The sequence below is a fragment of the Xiphophorus hellerii genome, chromosome 22 (assembly GCF_003331165.1).
Source record: "Xiphophorus hellerii strain 12219 chromosome 22, Xiphophorus_hellerii-4.1, whole genome shotgun sequence".
NCBI classification, from domain to species: Eukaryota; Metazoa; Chordata; class Actinopteri; order Cyprinodontiformes; family Poeciliidae; genus Xiphophorus; species Xiphophorus hellerii.
The window spans coordinates 15,824,512-15,844,406 of NC_045693.1; the positions used below are offsets into that span (position 1 = coordinate 15,824,512).

Consider the following 19,895-nt stretch of genomic DNA (forward strand, 5'->3'; position numbering starts at 1 on the left):
AGAACAACACTTACTTGCATATATTTTCTTGTGTTTCCCCTTTTTTTTTTACAAGTGGCTAAAGAAACCAGTTCTATGTTATATATTTACCTCAAGGGAACAGAAACTCTGAACTACTCAAAAATAGGAAAGTATGAAGTGAACTTGTTTTATTTACATTTATTTTAAATGGATCTATATATGTAGCAATATTTGTGCCATCTTCCATTATATTAGTATTTCATAGAAAAATAAGATTTTCTCCATCATCCTCTACAAAATAAAATACCTGCAGACAGTTGTTCACATCTGTTCTCCTTTTATTGGTTTATTATTTACATTGTCCATTTTCTCTGCCTATAAAGCTGGCAGAGGATGGCACAGATGACTGACACCTCAAAATAGAGGAAAACCTCTATTATATACACATTGTTGGCTGCAGATGAACACACTTGCACTTAGTACCTCTACAGTCTCTTCAAAAGGATTAAACAAAAAAGAAAGCTCAAAATTAAAATGTCTGAATGCCCTTTAGAAAATCTCCCAGTAACCCTCCCTATTTTTCTCTAAATCAGGAGATTTAATGCCATGACGGAGAGTTTCAGTGATCTCTTTGCTCGACGGCAAAGAGATTTCATGATGCAGCAAACTCACATTCAGAAAAGCAACAAGTAGAGAAGTCTGTATAAATGAAGGGAATTTTACATCTGCAACACGGAAGATTGGGTGAGTTTGGAAATAAATTAAGATATTGATGGTCCACTAAACGATTTAGCTTCAGTTTTGCCTGTCACAAAGTCCCAAAACAAAGCAAGGTTCAGTTGTTTGACAATTTCCTAAATTGAGCGACACTAACAGCAAAAATGAAAAGATACAGATGATCCCATCTAGTGGATTTTGTTGACATAGAAACAATGTTAATGTTTCTGCAAGGTTTAGACAGCCAAGGACATGTACAGGAAACAGTAAAGAGCGTGAAAATATAAGTTGCAATGTTACTTTTAATCTTTCTCCGCTGAGTTAATGCGATGAAAACTGTTTGCATTTTCTGATTTGTCAGAAGCACCTGGTTAGGATTAAAATTTGAGGTTGTTTCATTGCATTACACTGCCCTCTAAAAACAATATTCCTCAGGTAGTTGTAAGGAAGTAATAATCTTGAGAGTGTTTTTTATTGTTTATTGTTGAGAAGCTGGTTTCATCATTTGCTTTGGATCGCCTATACATTAAAACTCTTCTCATGAAAGAACCTTCCACCACTTGAGACCCTTAAGCAACTTGAACCTATTTTTTCTAAGTTTGGTTTTGGTACAGACCTTCGGCAAGTTAAGATCAACCAATGTACAATAAAAAGCTGAAAGTTATACTTCTAGTAATTTCAGTTCTGTTCAAAGGGAGTGAAGTGGAGCTTCCGTTTCACTGGAAACGGACTCTTTGGTCTGACTGAGTTAATTATGCATCTGAATGAGTCGGACATTACAGTCCATAAAGAATTATCTTGATCGCTCTTCAAGGTGACCGACAAGAAGTTTTTAATAAACAAGCTCCTTAGGCACCTCCCAAGAAAACTCTGGTCGTCCAAAATGGCCATACGAGGCCGTCTGCTGGTATATCGGCCTCTTCAGCTGCAGATCCCTGAACACAATACAGAAGAAATGCAGTATTGGTTAAGATGAATTACACACAGGTCTTGTGGAGGCAAGATAACACAGCCTGACACAACACAATTCCCATTTCCACCTAAAATATTTTTTGTTAACTGGCAAAAAACCTGAAACCACAACATAGCATGTAAACCTGAATTGTCAAGAAATGTGCGTATCTCATATAAAAAGCCAAGCAGACCAAACGGGGATGACATTTGAAGTTTTCAATAATAAGTAAGCTGAATGTAAGCTTTGTTTTGTTGCTAGCAGTCTTAGCATTAATTGAACATAGTTCAGACACAGTAGCAGATATTTGAATGAAATGAATGTTAAAATAGTAACATTGATTGAGGTGGACTAGAATAAGACCAACTGTTTTGTTTTTATGGAAAACAACAAGACACAGGAGGAAGAAATAGCTGACATCACGGCAACCATGTACACAATGGAAGTACACATCCAAGGAGCAATCTGTCTATAGCAACTTATTTTAAGAATTTCAGATGTTTTATTGGAAGGAAATTCATTCTGGACACATAAATAAATGTTCTTATTTTCCTTGATTTCTTTCTGTTTTAATAAAAGACAACCCTGCATAGCAACCCTGTTCGGAAAGTAAACAGACACATGCGGATATTGCATAAAACACATAAAAGTACCACAAATCTTTCCTGCTTCCTTTATATCTAGAACAACATCAGTGTAACATTTTTTCACAGTGTTTTATTAGGAGCCACTGTGGAACGTCTAAAGAGCCGCATGTGGGTCTGGAACCGATTGCAGACCACTGCTATGTGGAAAATATTCATCTTAAGCCAAAAGATGACAGCTGGCGCCACCCAGTGGTGTCATGAGAAAACATCCACATCTTAAACATCCAAAAACTTCTTAGTAGATCTCATTTCATTACTTTTTTCTTGCAGATTACTATAATTTTATTACTGGATTATTTTTATTGATTAGTTGAGACTCAAAAAAAAGAAGAGAGAGAACAATTAGAGATGCAGATACAGATTTTAATTTTTATTTGAAATCTGACCTGAAGATGAGTGTTTTATCTTATGTTCACTTGAAAACTTTAAAAAGTTTCCATAAACTCTGCGAGACATAAAAAGCTGTGTGACTACCTGACTATTACTCCGGGGCGCAAATCAAAGTTCTTGTTGACAATCTTGAGAAGTTCTGACTCTGATTTCTGAGAGGAGCCGTATGTGAACAACGAGATGGACAGAGGATGGGCCACTCCAATAGCATAAGACACCTGAAGAAGACATGTAGATTAAAATTACATTTTCATCAGCAAAGCTATCAGTGATGTGCAGAGACTGAACTGGTACTGTACGCTCACCTGAACCAGAACTCTCCTGCACAGTTTTGCTTTGACCAAAGACTTTGCCACCCAGCGAGCGGCGTAAGCAGCTGAGCGGTCCACTTTTGAGAAATCTTTGCCGGAGAAGGCCCCGCCGCCGTGAGCTCCCCAGCCTCCATATGTGTCTACAATAATCTTTCTGCCTGTAACACCAGCATCTCCCTGATGGTCAACAAAAGTGGAGCATGAACAAAAGAAATCTAGCAGTTAATTTTGTTTTATCTTTATCTCTTGCTCCAACCTGCGGTCCTCCGATGACAAAGCGGCCACTTGGCTGGAGGTGGTACACGGTTTTGTCGTCTAGATATTTAGCTGGAACCACGGCCTTTATCACCTGATGGGAAACATTTCACCAGTGAATTAGTACTTATAAATGAATCTGCTGAACATGTTTGTCTGAGTCTACCAGGGTGAGTACCTTCTCCTTCAGGACCCTCTGCTGCTCCTCCAGAGAAATGCCCTCGTCGTGCTGGACAGAAATAACGATGGTGTGGACTCTTTTAGGCACCACAGCTCCATCCTTCTGGTCATAATGTACCGTCACCTGTGAGACAAACACAAAGTCAAAAAATTTGCAGAAAGATGAGATTTGAATCTTGTTTATGTGTCAAGTTCTCCATTATGCACAAGGTCATTTTTTTTTAGATGCAAACAAATAAAGCAGAAGTGTGTTTTCTGTGGTAATACATTTTTGATGTGTTTCACAATTTTATCAGTTATTTTCAATGCAGAAGTGGGATTGTTTTAACACAATGCTGCCTTAAGGCATTACATCATACAATGAAATACTCGTTTTCTCTTTTCCTTTTTGCGATTTGAAGAAATTGCCTTACTATATTCACCAAGTTAATTTGTTATAACAATTAGTTACTCATTTATTCATATTTCAGAAGGACGAAATATGAGAGAACATGCCCATATAATCTTCAGAGACGAGAAAAGGAATAATTTAAGAGAAAGACTGGTAAAGTGTTTTTCCAAGAGTGAACTTAGGAAATTTGCAGTAATTCAGCAGGCACTCCTACCTGTGTTTTAGAGTCCGGGCGCAGCCAGGGCACTGTGCTGTTGCGTCTCAGTTCCGCCATCTTTGCGTTTAGCTTATGAGCCAGGACGATGGTGAGAGGCATGCACTCCTCTGTTTCATCTGTGGCGTAGCCGAACATCAGACCCTGCAAAGGATGGAAAGTGTCAGAAGAAATGAAAAATATATGAAATTATACTTATAAGCTTCTTACAATGTCACAGTCAAAGTTGAAGCTCTTTAGAAAGTGACTGATTCAGTCATGTTACATATGATGCTACAGGAGACTGATTTTAATGTATTAAATCTACACTTCTACCATACAGTAAACTGTCTGAACTGTGGATGAGGTTTTTTTTATGGCTATATGTGAAAATATTTTTAAACATTGCCCACTTTTTTACTCATATGTTCATGCTGATTTTAGCCTAAGCAACCTTGACCCAGTTAGTCGGTTTGATAAACCCTAACAACATTGCAACCAGTTTTAAAAATCAAAGTCTTTGTGTGCACGTCTTTTCAATTTTCAACCACATTTTCATATTATTTATAAAACATGCTAGAAGTTTTTGGCCAAATTGTGCTTGGAGGAAAGGATTTAAACACTATAAAAGTGTTGCATCATAGGTGCTTCATTGTAGTACTAAAGTCAAGCATCTTTTACATTTAATGTTTCACATCTTAGCTTTGATATCAAACTAAAGTGAAATCTTGCCCACCTGGTCTCCTGCTCCGATGTCCTCTTCTCGTCTGTCAATGTGGACACCCTGAGCGATATCTGGACTCTGCTGCTCCAGAGCCACCAGCACGTTACATGTCTTATAGTCAAAACCTGCAGGTGGTAACTCAGGGTTAAAGACACTAACAACATGAGATCCTCTATCCTGTTGCTTTCTGTGTCATATGCCTCACCTTTTTCAGAGTTGTCGTACCCAATGTGTTTGATAGCGTCCCTCACCACCTTCTGATAGTCCACGTTGGCCCGAGATGTGATCTCTCCACAGAGCAGCACCATGCCGGTCTTACACACAGTTTCTGTCAATCACAATGGATTCATTAGAATCAGGAAGATCTTCCAGGATGTCTGTGTGATGCCACAGCATCTGCAGACTTTGGGGTGGCTGCTCCCGAGCTTAGTGGGTTGCCTTTATGAAAGCTCTTTGTCAAAGTTGTTGGGACAGAACTCAAAAAATAAAGAAAACTGTGATGAACTTTAAGTAATCTAAAAAGAAAAAAGAAGTCAGAATTGAAATCTGGTCTAACTTTGTATGTACAGAGTTTAAGCTAAACTGACATTGTACTATTCTTTGTCAACAATACTAAACTGTTGTTACACCGTTTCCAAGCTGACTATGCATGATGGGATATTGGAAAAACATGTTACGTGGGTCTAAACACAATGAAATGGTTTAGTTCATTTGGAAGGATCAAGTCCTGTCAGGTTTCTGAATGTGTCGCTTTTGATGTGCTACCATTCAGAGTGGTGCATGTAAACCAGAATTAATAGATTAATAGGGTGAAATTCATAGTGTTGTGCTGCATATTGACCTGGGACCTGGTACTTTTCTGCTATGTGACTTTTTCATATTAAATCAGCAACAAATCATCTGAAAATTGTATCTCAATGCTCTATGAGGGCTCACAAGTGATCAGATAATTACTTAGCTGAAATAACCAAAAGCTAGGCCAAGAGTCCAACATGCCAAGGCAAGTAAAACATCTCCACTGTCTTGCTTAGAATTATCCAACATTGATAATAAGTAATTTGTGCCATTTTTGACTTGTAGTTAAATTTTATATGCTGCAGTGTTGCACTTGTGCAATTTACGTGGGTTGTGAAAGCAGCACTGCTTCTACTGCTGAATCTTTGGACTTGTCCTAAACAAACCCTGTCTTGCCTAGTCAACGATACCGCTGTGCTGCTGTGTTAAATGTAAATGAAGATGATGTGGGAGTTTTATTTTCAATGGCATCGTGTCTTCAAACACTAATAAAAAGAAAGCTGATACAAAACATTGCGATGCGACAACATACTGGATATTTCTTGGCATCTCAGTTTTATAAACAGAACATGAGATGGTTGTGAATTCTAGCTGACTTACCGCAGGCCACTTTAGCATCTGGGTCCTGCCTCAGATGTGCATCCAGGACTGCATCACTGATCTGGTCACAAATCTTATCTGTTGACAAAGTTACAAGGCTTAAACATAAGCCATCGTTTCCAGCATAATAGAGAAATCATCTGCTCAGATTGTGATTAAACTGAGATTTCAGTTTTGTTTCTTTGACAAAAGCTGATCCTGGTTTTTTTTTTTCCAAAACACAAATAAGCTGTTACAACTTTATTAATATATTAATAACATATTTGTCTCAGAGCTCACACGTTTTCATTTCAAACAGAAGATGCTTTGTGTTTGGCTGGTTGAGTCTGAGTGCAGCAGAGGGGGACAATGCCTCTCCAGCCACCCTATTCATCCCTCTTTGTCATCTTGCTGAAGCAACGCAATAAACAGGTTACATCAGAAACAACCCCAACATCTGGCCGGGTGGACTCTGCAGAAACTCAGCTTGTCGACAGTTTAAGAACACCATAGAAAGTGTTGGACAGAAGGTTTGTTTTTTTTATGTTTGCTCAAACTGTCTGAACATTTGGGAACCCTGAAAAGATAATCATTGTGTGTGGGAACAGACCAGACTTTGAGGTGTGTTATCAGCTGCTGCTGCTTTCCATAAAGATCACAAACTACTGCAAATGGAAATAATTATCAACGAAGACACATGTTAAACAGAGAGGTGATAGGAAAAGCTTAATGCAGAACTAAGGGATTAAAGTTGCACTTGTTGTTTACCACAGAACTGCATTTACTGATTATCGATTCTGCACAGAGGACTTTGTAAGATTACATATTTGTAAAAGGATTACAAAACATTGACAGGGGGTGAATGATTGTCCTTCACACACAGCAACCTGCAGGTCAAAGTGAACTTTACATTTAATCTTTTAGGCTAAAATTTAAACAAATTTTCCTGTAAATGCTACGTAACGCTGTCTTTTTTATTTAGCATGCAACCGTACACCAGGCTGCTGAACATGCATCTGCTCTCCCATAAGTGAAAGATGATGGGGTCATAAACACATGTTGCTGTGAATGAAATACCAAACATGCCTCAAGAGTAAAGACCCAACTCTGCAGAATAATTTTGAACATGAGTTCAATCTGAAACGACACAGTTTAAAAGAAACTACAATGTTCAATTGTGGTAATAGAGACATTTTGCAAGTTATGAAAACTTTCTTTGACTAAGAAAATCTGATTTTACATTCTACATGTGTAAACTCAATCAAAAACTCACCTGGATGTCCCTCTCCTACAGATTCTGAGGTGAACATGAAAGAGCCGTCGTCCAGTTTATCACTCATTTTTCCTGCAGGAACTGTTATTTTGCAAGGCCTCTTGATTTCCAACAGGGACTTAAAAGCAGATTTATATTCCTGCTGCTTCTCTTCACTTAAGTATCAAGGATCTGGAAGTCGCAAGCCCTGTAGCCAAAGGAAGGTCTGTCCTGCAAAACTCTACGTCTGAGTCCACATGGTTCAATATATATGGCTCAGGGGGACGCGCACAAACACACACACACTCTCTGTCACTCACTCACACACACATATACATGTCACGTGAATCCATGGTACGGTCCACTCCAGGGGGGAGTGGATGATGGGTGGGCAGCTCAGCTCACAGATACAGCTTGTTAACCCTTTGTGTTCAGTGTGATGCTCTGGTGTGTGTTTGTGGTTTTTAACCTGCGTTAGCTGCTCTGCTTCACGGTGAATGATCCTTCCTGGATCCTTCCTGGATCATTCACCATGAGTCATGAACAGCCAGGTTGAACCAGCCTGTAGTGAGACATGAAGAAAAGAGAAGGTGGCTGCTGTCAGCACCAGACATGATTTGTTTCTGTTCATGGCCAAATTAGTTGAGCTTTAAAGATTATTGAGTCTAAAATATTTTGTGTTGCGGCAACTTATAGATAATTTCTAGAAATAATCATCAGTTATCATTAGTTAGACTTCTGAAGCTCTTCTTTGATTTTTTCAAAGGTATAAATATAAAGTAGTCTAATATTCTTGATTTTTAATTTCAATGTTTCTTACCTTTGATCATTCCTGAGACTACATATTTTAACTAAACCATGTAAGATATTGGATGTGAGCTGTAATTTGTACCCCGTCTGTTGAAATTAGTAAATGCATGGACACATAATAAAGGATGTCCTGTGTTTTTTGAGCTGTGAAAAAATGTGAAGAAGTTGAAGGAGTGTGATTACTTTTGCAGCGCAGTGTGTCTCTAGTTGGTGGTAAACATAAAACATAAAATACAGTCTAAAGTTGTGACTGACTCTCCAAAAGTGTGCTTCGCCTGAACCCTTTGACGATTTGTAATTTTCTACAAAAACACAGACACACTGAGTCAACTGAAAGCCAGAGAAATATCTGAGACACATCTTCATTATTTGATTTTCTGTCAGGATATGGCTCTGTGTATTCTGCAGTCACCGATGAAGACAAGAGCCTCGGGCCAGGATTTTACAGAAAACAGCTTCTAGACAACGCAGGACTGTTTGCTCCAAACTTAATTACTGGCTGCGACTAATAATTGCTAACTTCCTAAAACAGAGCTGAAAGACAATTTTTAAGTTTTTGATATTTATATTTTAAATTATGTTCTATAATTATCTTTAAAAATTTGAAAAAAAAATATTGGGCATAATATCACGTACATAAATAAGCTTAGGATAGATACTTTGATAAAAACATGGTTTTAAAAAATGGATTTTAAATGAACATCTTCATGTGAAGGATGCATATGCTCTCACCTCACTTAAGTCTAATATCCTCATACTTTGGTGCACCAAATTGCACTGTTTCTAGGAATAAATAGAGGGCAACCCTGGAAGAAAACCTGTTGGAAACTGCAAAGACTGTTGTTCAACAAAGCATTCACTGAGGGGATAAAACCTATTTTTTATCATAAAAATGCAAAAGTCCTCAATTTTCCTGCAACTTCATAATTATTCACCACTATTTGTTGATCTGTCAATACAGTGATACACTGAAGCTTGTGGATGTAACAACGTGAAAAAGTTCAAGGGGTTTTGAAGACTTTTGCAAGGCACTTTCAGCTGATCCCTCTTGACTGTAGCATAAACAGAGATTTTCTCTATTTTTCCGTCATCTGGCTCTAATTTCAGCTGTGGATGGTCGTGTGAAATGAGACGAGAATTTTAAATAGTTCTCTCGAGAGAATAAAATTCAACACTTTCTTTATGGGTTTACGGCCCGCTCTGGAACAGATGTAAGAAAAAATATTTTTGTGAAAAAAGCTACCTGTGATTTAAATTTTATTTACAAGAGACAAGACAAGAAAACTAGTTTGCTTACTTAAGAGAACATTAGCCCTTTACACGCTAATGCTAGTCATTTGTAACATTAACACTTGAACATAACTGATCACAGCTAATAAAGACAATATTTGATAGAGTCTTATTAGCATCTGTGTTTTTATCTAACTGGTTTATCAATCAAACTTATATGTTGTGAGTCTGTTGCCTTTACTTATTGACGTGTTTTTATACTGCAAAAATACATTAGAAATAAAAACAATTCAAGGCTTCACAGTGGCATGCACATCTGTAATTTTTAATACATTTTTAATACAGGTTTCTTTTCAGTGCAGAACATCCAATGTTTACACTGCTAAGAGGGAGTTATATGTCTGGGATTTATCCAAGCTGCATTATTACTAATATTTCACATTTCAGAAGCATGAGAGATACAAAATCCAACAGAAAATCCAATCAACTGATTGAAATTACACACACTTCTTTATTTGTATACTTTACTTTAGCAATGTTTGTGTAAACATTTACAAATCTTAATGTTACATATAGTACTATTCTATGCACAAGGTGAGACCTACTAATGCTACAAAAAATCTTGAGGAGCCTCTCTGTAAGTGTTTGATGTTGATATGTAGATTTTCAATAGTGATTTCGTAACTTTCCAGCTGTTACAATCAAGTGTGCTTCAGGACAGAAAGAAAACAACACTATACAAATAATCAGAGGTCAATGTTGTGTGTGGGTCAACGTAACAAACCTCAACTAGATAAAACTAGAGAAGACATAAAATTCCCGCTTGATCCTAAAGAGAGCAAGCGCCGCAGGATCGCATGTCTCTGCCAGAGTCTGTTTTTACCTGCCTCTAATCTGCTACTGTAGCAAAAACAGTGACAAGCCACACTGGTTATGTATGCAAACATTAAACACCCTCTAAAATAGGGACTATGCATCAAAGAACCTGTTAATGACTGACAGGGAATGGGACTTTTTTTTTTTTTTTTTTTAACTCCGGTAAGATTGTTCTAGTCATGTTGAAAGATTACTGATATCAGAGTTCAGACAGGCTTGAAGTCTGAATAATGTGACTATGAGGAGTGAGAAGAATTATGTGCATAGAAAGAATACACAGAGTTTCAAACAATTATTGCATCTCTAAGATTTGAGTACATGGTAGTACACCATATTCAGTTATTCAGTTAAAAAGCAGACCATGAAGAAGGTATCTGAGCAGTTTAAAAGTTGATTATGCTATCTAACAAAAATCAAAACCTTTGAATATCTGCTCAGTCCATCATTTGAAAATGTAACATCATGCTGTGCGACGCTTTTTATTCTGCATGGAATAAAAAAAAAAACATTTCAGAGTTTATGAGAAAATGATTGACTAAATAATCTGCAGCAAGACTTGACATTTGTTCATAGATACTTATTATCAAGTTTGACTGAGGTTGAGCTATTTTACCAAAAAATGGGCAAAAACATCAATATGTACACATTGTGACTTCATCAAAGGTTGCTATAAAAATATTGACTTATGGGGTGAAATACTTTTGATACAATACTTGGATTTTTAATATTTTTTTTGCTCTTACATGGATTTGTTCTGTATGATCATTTGTCCTGATTAAATGTTTCAGATCATCACACAATGTTGATATCAGACAAGGTCAACCTGAGTAAATGATACAAAATACAATTTTTAAAGGAAATCATTTATCAAGAGAAAACGTTAGCCAAACTAAAGTATTTTTTTTCACAGCACTTATACTCAAGGAATGCTAATACTTTTGGTGGCACTGTGCGTCATAATAAACACTGACGAGTTTCAATTTAAAAACCGGGTCAAAGACCACATGAGAGTACGCCAGGCTGAAACTTGACAGAACAGGACAAGATAAGGGCCCGGGACTTCAGGGGTTGTTAACACCTGCTAGTCTTTCCTCAAGTTCAAGGACACTCAGTTTTCACCCACAACTTACATCTCTGGGCTCGCCTGGCGTCGAACTGGTTTCATCTGGAGCAAACAGAGTAAGTGGGATCGCACCAAGCCTGCATGTAAACTGTATGGTGGAAAGACCGAGGGGAACTTGTTATATAAGTAGTTAGTTGACAACAAGCAAAAGACAAATAAGGGATCAACTCAAACTGACACAATCATAAACCTGGTCATTCTTTCAAAGCTAATCTGGTTGGTTTTTGACTGGCTTCAATAGCATTGTAAGAAGTTGATAAGTTAACCAATGCTTTTCAGCAGAAACTATTTCCAGGAGGTGGGGTGCAAATCCTTTGCTGCAATTGGCTGTTAGTCCCACAAGCTTAATGCCAAAGCTGATCAGGTCCAAATAGGGGCTGTGAGACATTTGTTTATATATGTGCTTCTGAGTGATAAGGATATACTTTATTTATACTGTGCCTTTTCATAATAAATGTACAGTATATATAATACACTTTTTTTGACTGATGAATTAAATGCCGAAATCTCTCATTTTTAAAAGTTAAATCTAACAGTGATTTATTGTGTTTCAAAGTAGATGCTTTGAAATTGTTCCACAAGTTGAACCGTTAGGATGTAGAGGAGCCGGAGGGAGCACAGCAGCTGGGCTAGAGGAGTGTCACTCTATCCCATCTCTGTTCCAGTCCATTTTGGACCTTCAGCACATTCCTGAGTGAAGCTGCCATGAATGAATGAAATATTACCAATGTATATCTCCTGTAGTACGCTGTCTTCTCAGACTTTAAAGGAGCAATGCAGCAACAGCAAACAGCTGCTTCAGTTGACTAATTTACAAAAGATACATGGTGAAAAATGTTAATTGTTTTACTATAAATGAAGTATTTACAGTGTGGAGGCAGAGTGTTAGCATACCTTCAACTTCTTACACACCTTCCAAAACCATTGACCCTTCTTTACTGTACCATACACTATTGTTATCAATGGCTTCACTAATAAAACTGCTATCTTCACTGTTTGTGATTGTAAAAATAGTCATAAATAAGTAACAGTTTTAAGTCGAGTTAGAAAAACAGCCAAGCAATCTATTCTCTTAGTTGTAGTGCCACAGTTAAAATAAAGACAGGATCACTTTTCTTCTATACCCCTTTATGAGTAAATTGGCTTAGACCAAGAGTTAGATATGACTCATAATATAAGGCAAATGACATGTAAGGCCTTGGGCTCAGAAAGCAGACTCATTCTCTCATAACAGAATAAGGGAAACTGAGAGGCTTCACAAAGGATGATTTTATTTGAACCATGTCTTGAGCTGCATCAATAGATGAAAACCCAATACTGAAAACATTGTGTTAGCAACGCAGTAACTAGGTTCCCTTTAGAAGGCCTTGCAAAAGTATTCAGACTCTTTTGACCTTTTTCACATTTTTGTCTCATTACAACCCCAAACTTTGATGGGATTCTTTGGATTTTAAGTACAGCAAACAAACCATCAAACAAAAAACGAAGGAAAACAAACAATGCACCTCAATAAGAACCACTATGTGTCAACATAGTGACACATTGGCATTAGCATTATGCGGTGAGGATGCTTTTCTTAAGTAGGGATAAAATAGGGCCAAGGGAACTAATTGGAGCTCATGGGAAGATGGATGAAGAAAATATAGAGCAATATTGAAAGAAAAGGTTGGACACGATGGCAGAGGTCAAATTTGATGCAGATTTTTTGTCTGTCCTACTAAACAATTGGTCAAATTGAATATCACACGAACATCAATATGTTCTTACTAGCCATTATTAAATAGCTATAAATGTAAATATAAAAAAACGAATATTCCGTTTTACATTATTAGACCAGATATTTCCGTCTTCACCTTCTTAACTTCCAGCAGAGGGGGGTGTTGCTCCAAACCTGATTTCACGGCCTCGGCAGCTACTTATATTATTACAGAAAAAACCTAAACTAAACCGGTGAGTAAGGTGAGCTGCAAAATGAGGTAAGAAAAATATTAAAAACTTGATAAATGTACCAAAGTAGATAAAATTAAAAAAGGCAATTATTTTTATTTTTTCAGTGAATTTTATTTTCAAAAGAATCTGACAGCAATGCATAAATTTCCTTTCGCATCATAGTTATCGTTTAAAATCCCACCGGCCCTCAACCAAGAAAAAAGATATAAGCTAATCAGATTTTGTAGTAATTTGACAAAATGTGAAAATGTAAGTCACCGTTCAAATATTCTCGTTAACATCTCGCATCGACTTTTCCGGGCATCTGTTTCGATTAGTTAAGCCTGTGCTGACGATCGTTTAGTACGCCTGCGCCGCCGGCCGGGTTCTGTTTACTCAAAGAACGTCTGTGACCGAGGCGGCGTTTCATGAAACGTCATTCATACTGGTGTGTCAAAATTAAGGTAACATACACTTCTAAACTTAACATTACTGTTACTGTGTTGAAAAATCTGCATTTCCTTCTTCAGCATTTGGTACTTTTTTTAGCCCAGGATAAAACCAAAGAGTTTGTGTCTATTCTGTGCCGCTCTGTCCTAATTTATGGACGCCATTGAACCTGTTATACCAGTTACAGCTTTACTGTACAGGACTGCAAGAGACAAGCTTACTTAACATGTAGCAACATTTGATATTACTGTAGCTTAACAGGGTTAAGCTATAAATGTAAACTCTTCTGTTAACCCTTTAGGTTGATACTGTGGGTTTGATTATGTGCCAGGAGTATCAAGGTCATAGACAAAAGGGTTATTTATCAGCTTATTGTTAGCTTGCATTGAGCTACATACGTAGCCCAATGTTGGTGTGCACAAAAAATCTGCTAAGATATTAAAGTACTTATTTTTGAGATTATGTTCTTGTCACGTGAAAACGTAATTTCAAAATGTTTACAAAAAATAAAACATCTGTTTGATCAAAATAAATTTAAGCATAAATATATATATAAAGAGAGATTTGCACAATGCATTTAAATGGTAACAATGTTATTTGTATAAATTAGTGGCTTACAAAACACACCTCAGGTTTTTTGGTGTAAAAAAAAAGTTTGACCCATGTAAGTTATTTCCGGACTTTTTTCCACAAATAAACTGACATTTTTCCTCCAGCTGATCTACAAAGAAAATCTGTTAAAAGAAATGAATAAATAAACAACACAGGGAACAAGCAATAGCTTATTCACTGTGTTGAGTCAACATAATGTTGTTGAAGCACTTTTTTGAATCAATTTCAGCATCTAATCTTTTTTTTTGGAGTCTACCTGCATTCCACATTTTGATTTATCTATACTTGCTCACCCTGTCTTGCTGTGCTTTTCGTTTTATCAAAACATGTGAAGATATCTGCCCAGTGATCCCGGCCGTTTTCGAGTGACCGCTTCATTTTATCAGTCAGATTTAGCAGTAGAGTCTGGCTTAGCCTTTAGTAGTATGTGTATGTAAACTCATTAGAGCACAACTAATTTCAGTTTGAACTCATTCACATTCACTATAATTAATGACAGCTGTTGAGTCAAAAAGACTGAATGCTGAAACTGAATCAGCAGGTGCTCCAACAAAGTATTTGGTTAAAAGTATGTACATGTATGCAAATATGTTATTGGAAGCTTTGATTAATTTTTTTACTATTTTAATTTCCTCTGGTGAATTTCCATATTTCACTTTCACTACATGTCACTAAGACCTGATAATTCTACAAGGGTTGTGTAAACCTTTGAGAGAAACTGTGCTATTGCATAAGCTGTATATATTAATCTTATCGTATGTTCTTGTATTTTTTTCCTCAGAAATGCATGTTTGCCCAAGCATACTAACACACTACTATTCAATCACAGACCAGGTTCTATTAACACCATAACTGGTTTGGTTTATGTTCTGGTTTTGTTTCTATAATAATGTCCTCTGATGATTTCTGGCGACTACAGTCATTAGGCCACTGAGAAGTAAATAAATAAATGGTTTTAGCATGGAAGAACATTTTAGTGCAGGTTTGGATCTTGGATGTGTGTTGGGATAGGATGAATACAGTGTGGCTGTGTTCAGTGTTGTGTGACAATGCAATGCGTGTAGCACTAAATACTTTTTTTTCTTAAGTCTTCAAACTCTTCCTTGTTTGGCTAGCGTCTCTATTGGCTGGTGATCTTTTCTCCTCCTTTGTCCCCTGTGTTATAAAGCCCAGTGACTTCAATGCATTTTCAGATACTTTGCGTTTCACAACGGACGAGCTGAAGCAGAAGTAAGAGAGGATCTTTTTCTCCCTTTGACTACAGAGAAAAGTTAGTGAGCTTCTTATGTCAAAGCTGTTTAGATAAAGGAGCCAGACTTGTGTCATAATTTATTCTAACATAGTTTTAGATATGATTGCAGCATCTTATTTTTTAGTCTTTCCGTGCACTTCATGTTGATGCACGAGGTTAGAATGTAAAAGGAAGCGTACGCACAGATGGACAACATTTGCATTTTACTTGCATCAAGATAACAGCCACCGCTATTCCTGTTAAGAGAGTTGTTGCACTTTTTACCACAAGTTTTGAGGTGTGAAATTCCTTTTCTTCTTCTTAGTCTTCCAACCCTGTCACATAAATTTACCTTGAAGTTGAGCCTCAGTAGAAACGTGGTTCAGTTTATGCTGTTAAGAAAAAAAGTTTTGTTTTCTGTTGTCTTCCAGTGAAATCTTGAGGGTGTGTGTGTGTGTGTGTGTGTAGTAAGAGGCTCAGACTTTTGCCACCATGCTGGCTCTGTCCAGATGTTCAGCGGCTTTGAGCTGGAGGCTTCCCCTGCGTTGCTCTGCCCTCCGTCTGGCGAGCCGCTCCGTCACAGCCGGCCCTCAGTTTCTAAAGAGCCAGACTGCTCAGTTTCACCAAAGCAAAGCCAGAGCAAGTCCTGATCCAAACAAGATCACCTCAGGCAAGAACATATTTGACTCCTGCACCAATTAGCTGTTGTCTGTGGTGTAATGATTACCCGGTGTTGTCCTACTTTGTAGTCTGGAGGAGTTGTTCTAGCCAAAACAGATGTTATTTAGTTTGATGCTAATTTTTATTTCTTTGTTTTATTAAGAGTAATAAACATTGTGATATGAAAGGTGACCTTAAAATGAAAGTGTTTACTCTTATTGATTTTCTGCTGGTGTAGTTAAGAAGTCATAGCAAAGAAAATAAGATTAGGTCGGTACAACTGGAGAACGAATATCTGCATTTAATTGTATAACTATATGTTAGGTCATTTTAAAATGGGTAAATTTCAGTCCATGCAAACGAAAGTTTAGTGTCGGCTGCCTTTAAGCGGTTTTTCGACAAACAGCAGCCACTGTCCGAAGGATCTGATGTGTAGCTGAGCTTTCTAATCTCATAAGTGAGATGTAGGTTAGAGTACAATGAGATATTGCTGGCGGGAAGGATCACAATCACACTGAAAAATATACATAGAAGACAATGAGGGAACATGCTGGATCTAGTTGATCACTCGGCCTCAGAAAGATTTAGCTTCTCCTTTTCAGAAAAGATAAGCTTTCTCTGCAGGGACACATCGTAGCAGAAACGACTGCAAAAAAAAAAGAAGACATTTTTAAGTCCAGCCTCTTTTAGTTAGTTGAGTCGTATTTAAGAAGGAGCAGGAGAGGTGTGTTCTGACTCTCTCGTGATGGCTTTGCCGTGTTTTGCTGCAGTGTCCAGTTTGGAGGGGGGCCTGATTGAGATGGGGATGTGGTCCCTGGGCATCGGCGCTGTCGGAGCGGCCCTGGCTGGGATCTTCCTGGCCAACACTGACATGTGTCTTCCTAAAGGTGCAAGCGCATCGCTGGAGCACCTCGAAGACGCCGATCTGCGTTCCACCACAGACGGTAGGATGATGTCTACTAAAATGTTTTGATGTAAATCCATTGTTGAGACAGTCAGAAAGAAGTTTAGGTTTCAGTCAGCAGCAGAATCACTTGTGTAGTTGTTAAAGGTTTTATGTTTGCAATCTACTGGGGTTGTGTCATTTTAACATGACATTAATATGTTTTAATAATCACTACAATATACTGTTCCAGTCATAAGTGTGAATATAAAAGTCGACATAAATGCAGAGGAACTTTGGGGCTCTAATGACGTATTTGAATGATTTTCTTTCTTTTTTTTTTTTGCTCAGGGTGGAAAGATGAAACATTAACTTCAAATTGTTAACAAAACCATTAGCCTCCCATATTTGTTTCCAGTTCATCTTTTCTTTAGTCCACATATATTCAATTTATACATGTAGACTAAGATGTCAGGATGGGATAAAGAGTCTTTTTTTCTGTCTGTAGATGGGAAGGTTATAAAAGCGAAGAGCCTGTGGGAGAAGAATGGAGCGGTGGTCATGGCCGTACGGCGGCCTGGATGATTTTTGTGCAGAGAGGTAGTGTCAGACTTGACGTTTCAATGCTTGCATAGATTAATAGTTCAAATTCATCGCATGACTTCATGTTCTTCTATCCATAGGAGGCCTCTGAGCTGTCCTCTCTGAAGCCCCAGCTGGAAGAGCTCGGGGTCCCTCTGGTTGCCGTGGTGAAAGAGAACGTCGGCTCAGAGATCCAGGACTTCAGACCGCACTTCGCTGGGGACATCTACGTAGATGAGATGGTTAGCAGCTGGAATCTTAATGTTTTGACTGTAGAGCCTCTCACGTACCTGAATTTATACCTACCTGAGCACAGTATGACAATATAATTTTGATAAATATTCCCAAGATTAATGTTATATTAGGAGAGTTTCTGAATCTCAGTTCCCACTGTAGCTCTGGCTGAATGTTTAGGGTCTGTCATGCTGAAAGGTGAAGCTTGTTGTTGAAAGGTGATGAAATGTTGGCGTGGATTCTTTCCAAGGCGCTAACCAGAACTCAATTTGATTTTAGAAACATTTCTATGGACCACTGCAGAGAAAGATGGGAGGGCTAGGCTTCATCCGGCTTGGGGTGTGGCAGAACTTTATTCGGGCCTGGAGGTCTGGTTACCAAGGTAACATGCTCGGTGAGGGCTTCATCTTGGGAGGAGTGTTTGTCATCGGACCAGGAGATCAGGTAATCTGTCCGTCACCTGAACAGCGCACATTATTATCATGTGGCTTAAAAAAACAACAAAAAATAAAACATTCTTCTGAACCGTGTTCGCTGTTTTGCAGGGAATTCTCCTGGAGCACAAAGAGAAGCAGTTTGGCGACAAGGTGGACACAGCAGACGTCCTAAAGGCGGCACAGAAAATTGTTCCAGTGAAATAGAATGTTGATTTAGATCAGAGCTAAAATGAACAAATAATTCTACTTTGAGTTGCGATTAGTGTTTGTTTACGTTGGCTAATATGGCAATATACCTCCAAGTAATTTGCTGTTCGATATGAAATTGAATTTGAAAGCACAGGACAGAATGAATGTTTATTACAGATATGTTTTTTTTTTGTAATTATAGATAATCAGAGTAAAGTACTTTCTTTCAGATACATTAAGATTCAGGTAGAGCGATTATAAAACGAAGCATCGCTTAAAAAAGATCCAAACTACTTATTGCAATCTAAAGGCTTGATGTCATATTGAAGTGTGATGTTTAATTATCAGTCCGTCATATGTAACTGGTATAGTTGTCATGTCTTTAACATGTTAAAGCTTAACTTGTCCGTCCTTGTCCAGCACCTGGAACATCCTCGGTCATTGGAGACAGCAGTGTCTGGTCTGTGTGTGTGAAATAATGACAACTTGACTCTAAACTCAGTGCAGAGAGGAGCAGGTTTGATGCCCCCACACACACACAGGTTCAGCTGCTGTCATTGTGCTGGGGAGTGTTTGAGGCACTTCAAGCAGGTTTTATTTTACTTGTACGAGTGTGTTTTCGTGCATGAGCGAGAAATGTACTGTTTGTACCTGGACACGTCCTTCCAATCTGTAGATGAATAAATCATCACTATAACCCAGGTGCTTTTGTGTGTTCATTTCACTGCAGCAATATCAGAATCTTTTTTTTCTTCTTTGCTTGTGCTGCACCTGTCATTGGAAAAAAAAATTTCCTAAAATATTTCAACATAGACAATGCTGTTTTAAAAGATCTTGAAAAAAACTTGCTTATATGCTATTTTTGTACTTCTAGTGAACCGTAACATAAAAATAAAATTAACAAAAATAGCTCATGCATTCCTCTTAGTTAAAGCTCATCATACCTAATTAAAACTTATTTTATTCCAAGTCTTAATTAAAAATTTACAATTTATACTTGCATACTTTTGGCTTGTACAACAAAATGTCAAAACCCCAGCAACAGCGCTTTGTAACAATATTCTAACCTCTTATGTTTTTAACATTTTGTTATGTTTCATTGATTTTTTTTTTGTAATAGAACACATTGAAGTGGAAGAGAAAACAAAACAGCCACTCTACTGAACTTTTACCACTCCAGCAGACAATCTGTAGTTTAAGAAATAAGCAGGTTTCCAAATTTATGTTGAAAACAAATGTCAAATCTCTTGATATGTTGAAATTAACTTCAGAAAGGGTTTACTTTCTAATGTCCTCACCTAT

The 19,895-nt window shown here is 37.6% G+C and overlaps 2 protein-coding genes across 5 annotated transcripts; one reads left to right on the forward strand and one right to left on the reverse strand.

The window, feature by feature from the left end:
* Positions 1-1,413: 1,413 nt before the first annotated feature.
* Positions 1,414-7,641, reverse strand: mat1a (methionine adenosyltransferase 1A). The gene is made up of 10 exons (XM_032553447.1): positions 7,369-7,641; positions 6,117-6,194; positions 4,927-5,049; positions 4,734-4,846; positions 4,019-4,162; positions 3,412-3,537; positions 3,235-3,327; positions 2,973-3,155; positions 2,752-2,885; positions 1,414-1,613 (listed from the first exon to the last, which is right to left on the reverse strand). Exons 1-10 carry the CDS (start codon positions 7,433-7,435, stop codon positions 1,511-1,513), a joined length of 1,164 nt encoding a protein of 387 aa, XP_032409338.1. The 5' UTR covers positions 7,436-7,641; the 3' UTR covers positions 1,414-1,510.
* A 3,632-nt stretch (positions 7,642-11,273) lies between these two features.
* selenou1a (selenoprotein U 1a) lies at positions 11,274-19,294 on the forward strand. Of its 4 annotated transcripts, none has more exons than XM_032553888.1 (6): positions 11,274-11,442; positions 17,039-17,212; positions 17,660-17,751; positions 17,835-17,975; positions 18,247-18,411; positions 18,513-19,294. In XM_032553888.1, coding segments are annotated over exons 1-6 (669 nt in total). In that variant the 5' UTR covers positions 11,274-11,441; the 3' UTR covers positions 18,609-19,294. The 4 variants fall into 4 exon arrangements, with proteins under 4 accessions (XP_032409779.1, XP_032409781.1, XP_032409780.1 ...); XM_032553890.1 differs by lacking the exon at positions 11,274-11,442 and adding an exon at positions 13,652-13,779; XM_032553889.1 differs by lacking the exon at positions 11,274-11,442 and adding an exon at positions 15,531-15,607.
* The last annotated feature ends 601 nt before the right edge of the window (positions 19,295-19,895 follow it).

Coding starts and splice junctions, on each gene's coding strand:
- mat1a (XM_032553447.1), bottom strand. CDS start 7,435: ATGAGTGATAAACTGGACGACGGCTCTTTCATGTTCACCTCAGAATCT. Junction 5,050..6,116: donor AGATGCTAAAGTGGCCTGCG/GTAAGTCAGCTA, acceptor TGTGATTGACAG/AAACTGTGTGTAAGACCGGC. Junction 3,156..3,234: donor TTGTCATCGGAGGACCGCAG/GTTGGAGCAAGA, acceptor GTTGACCATCAG/GGAGATGCTGGTGTTACAGG.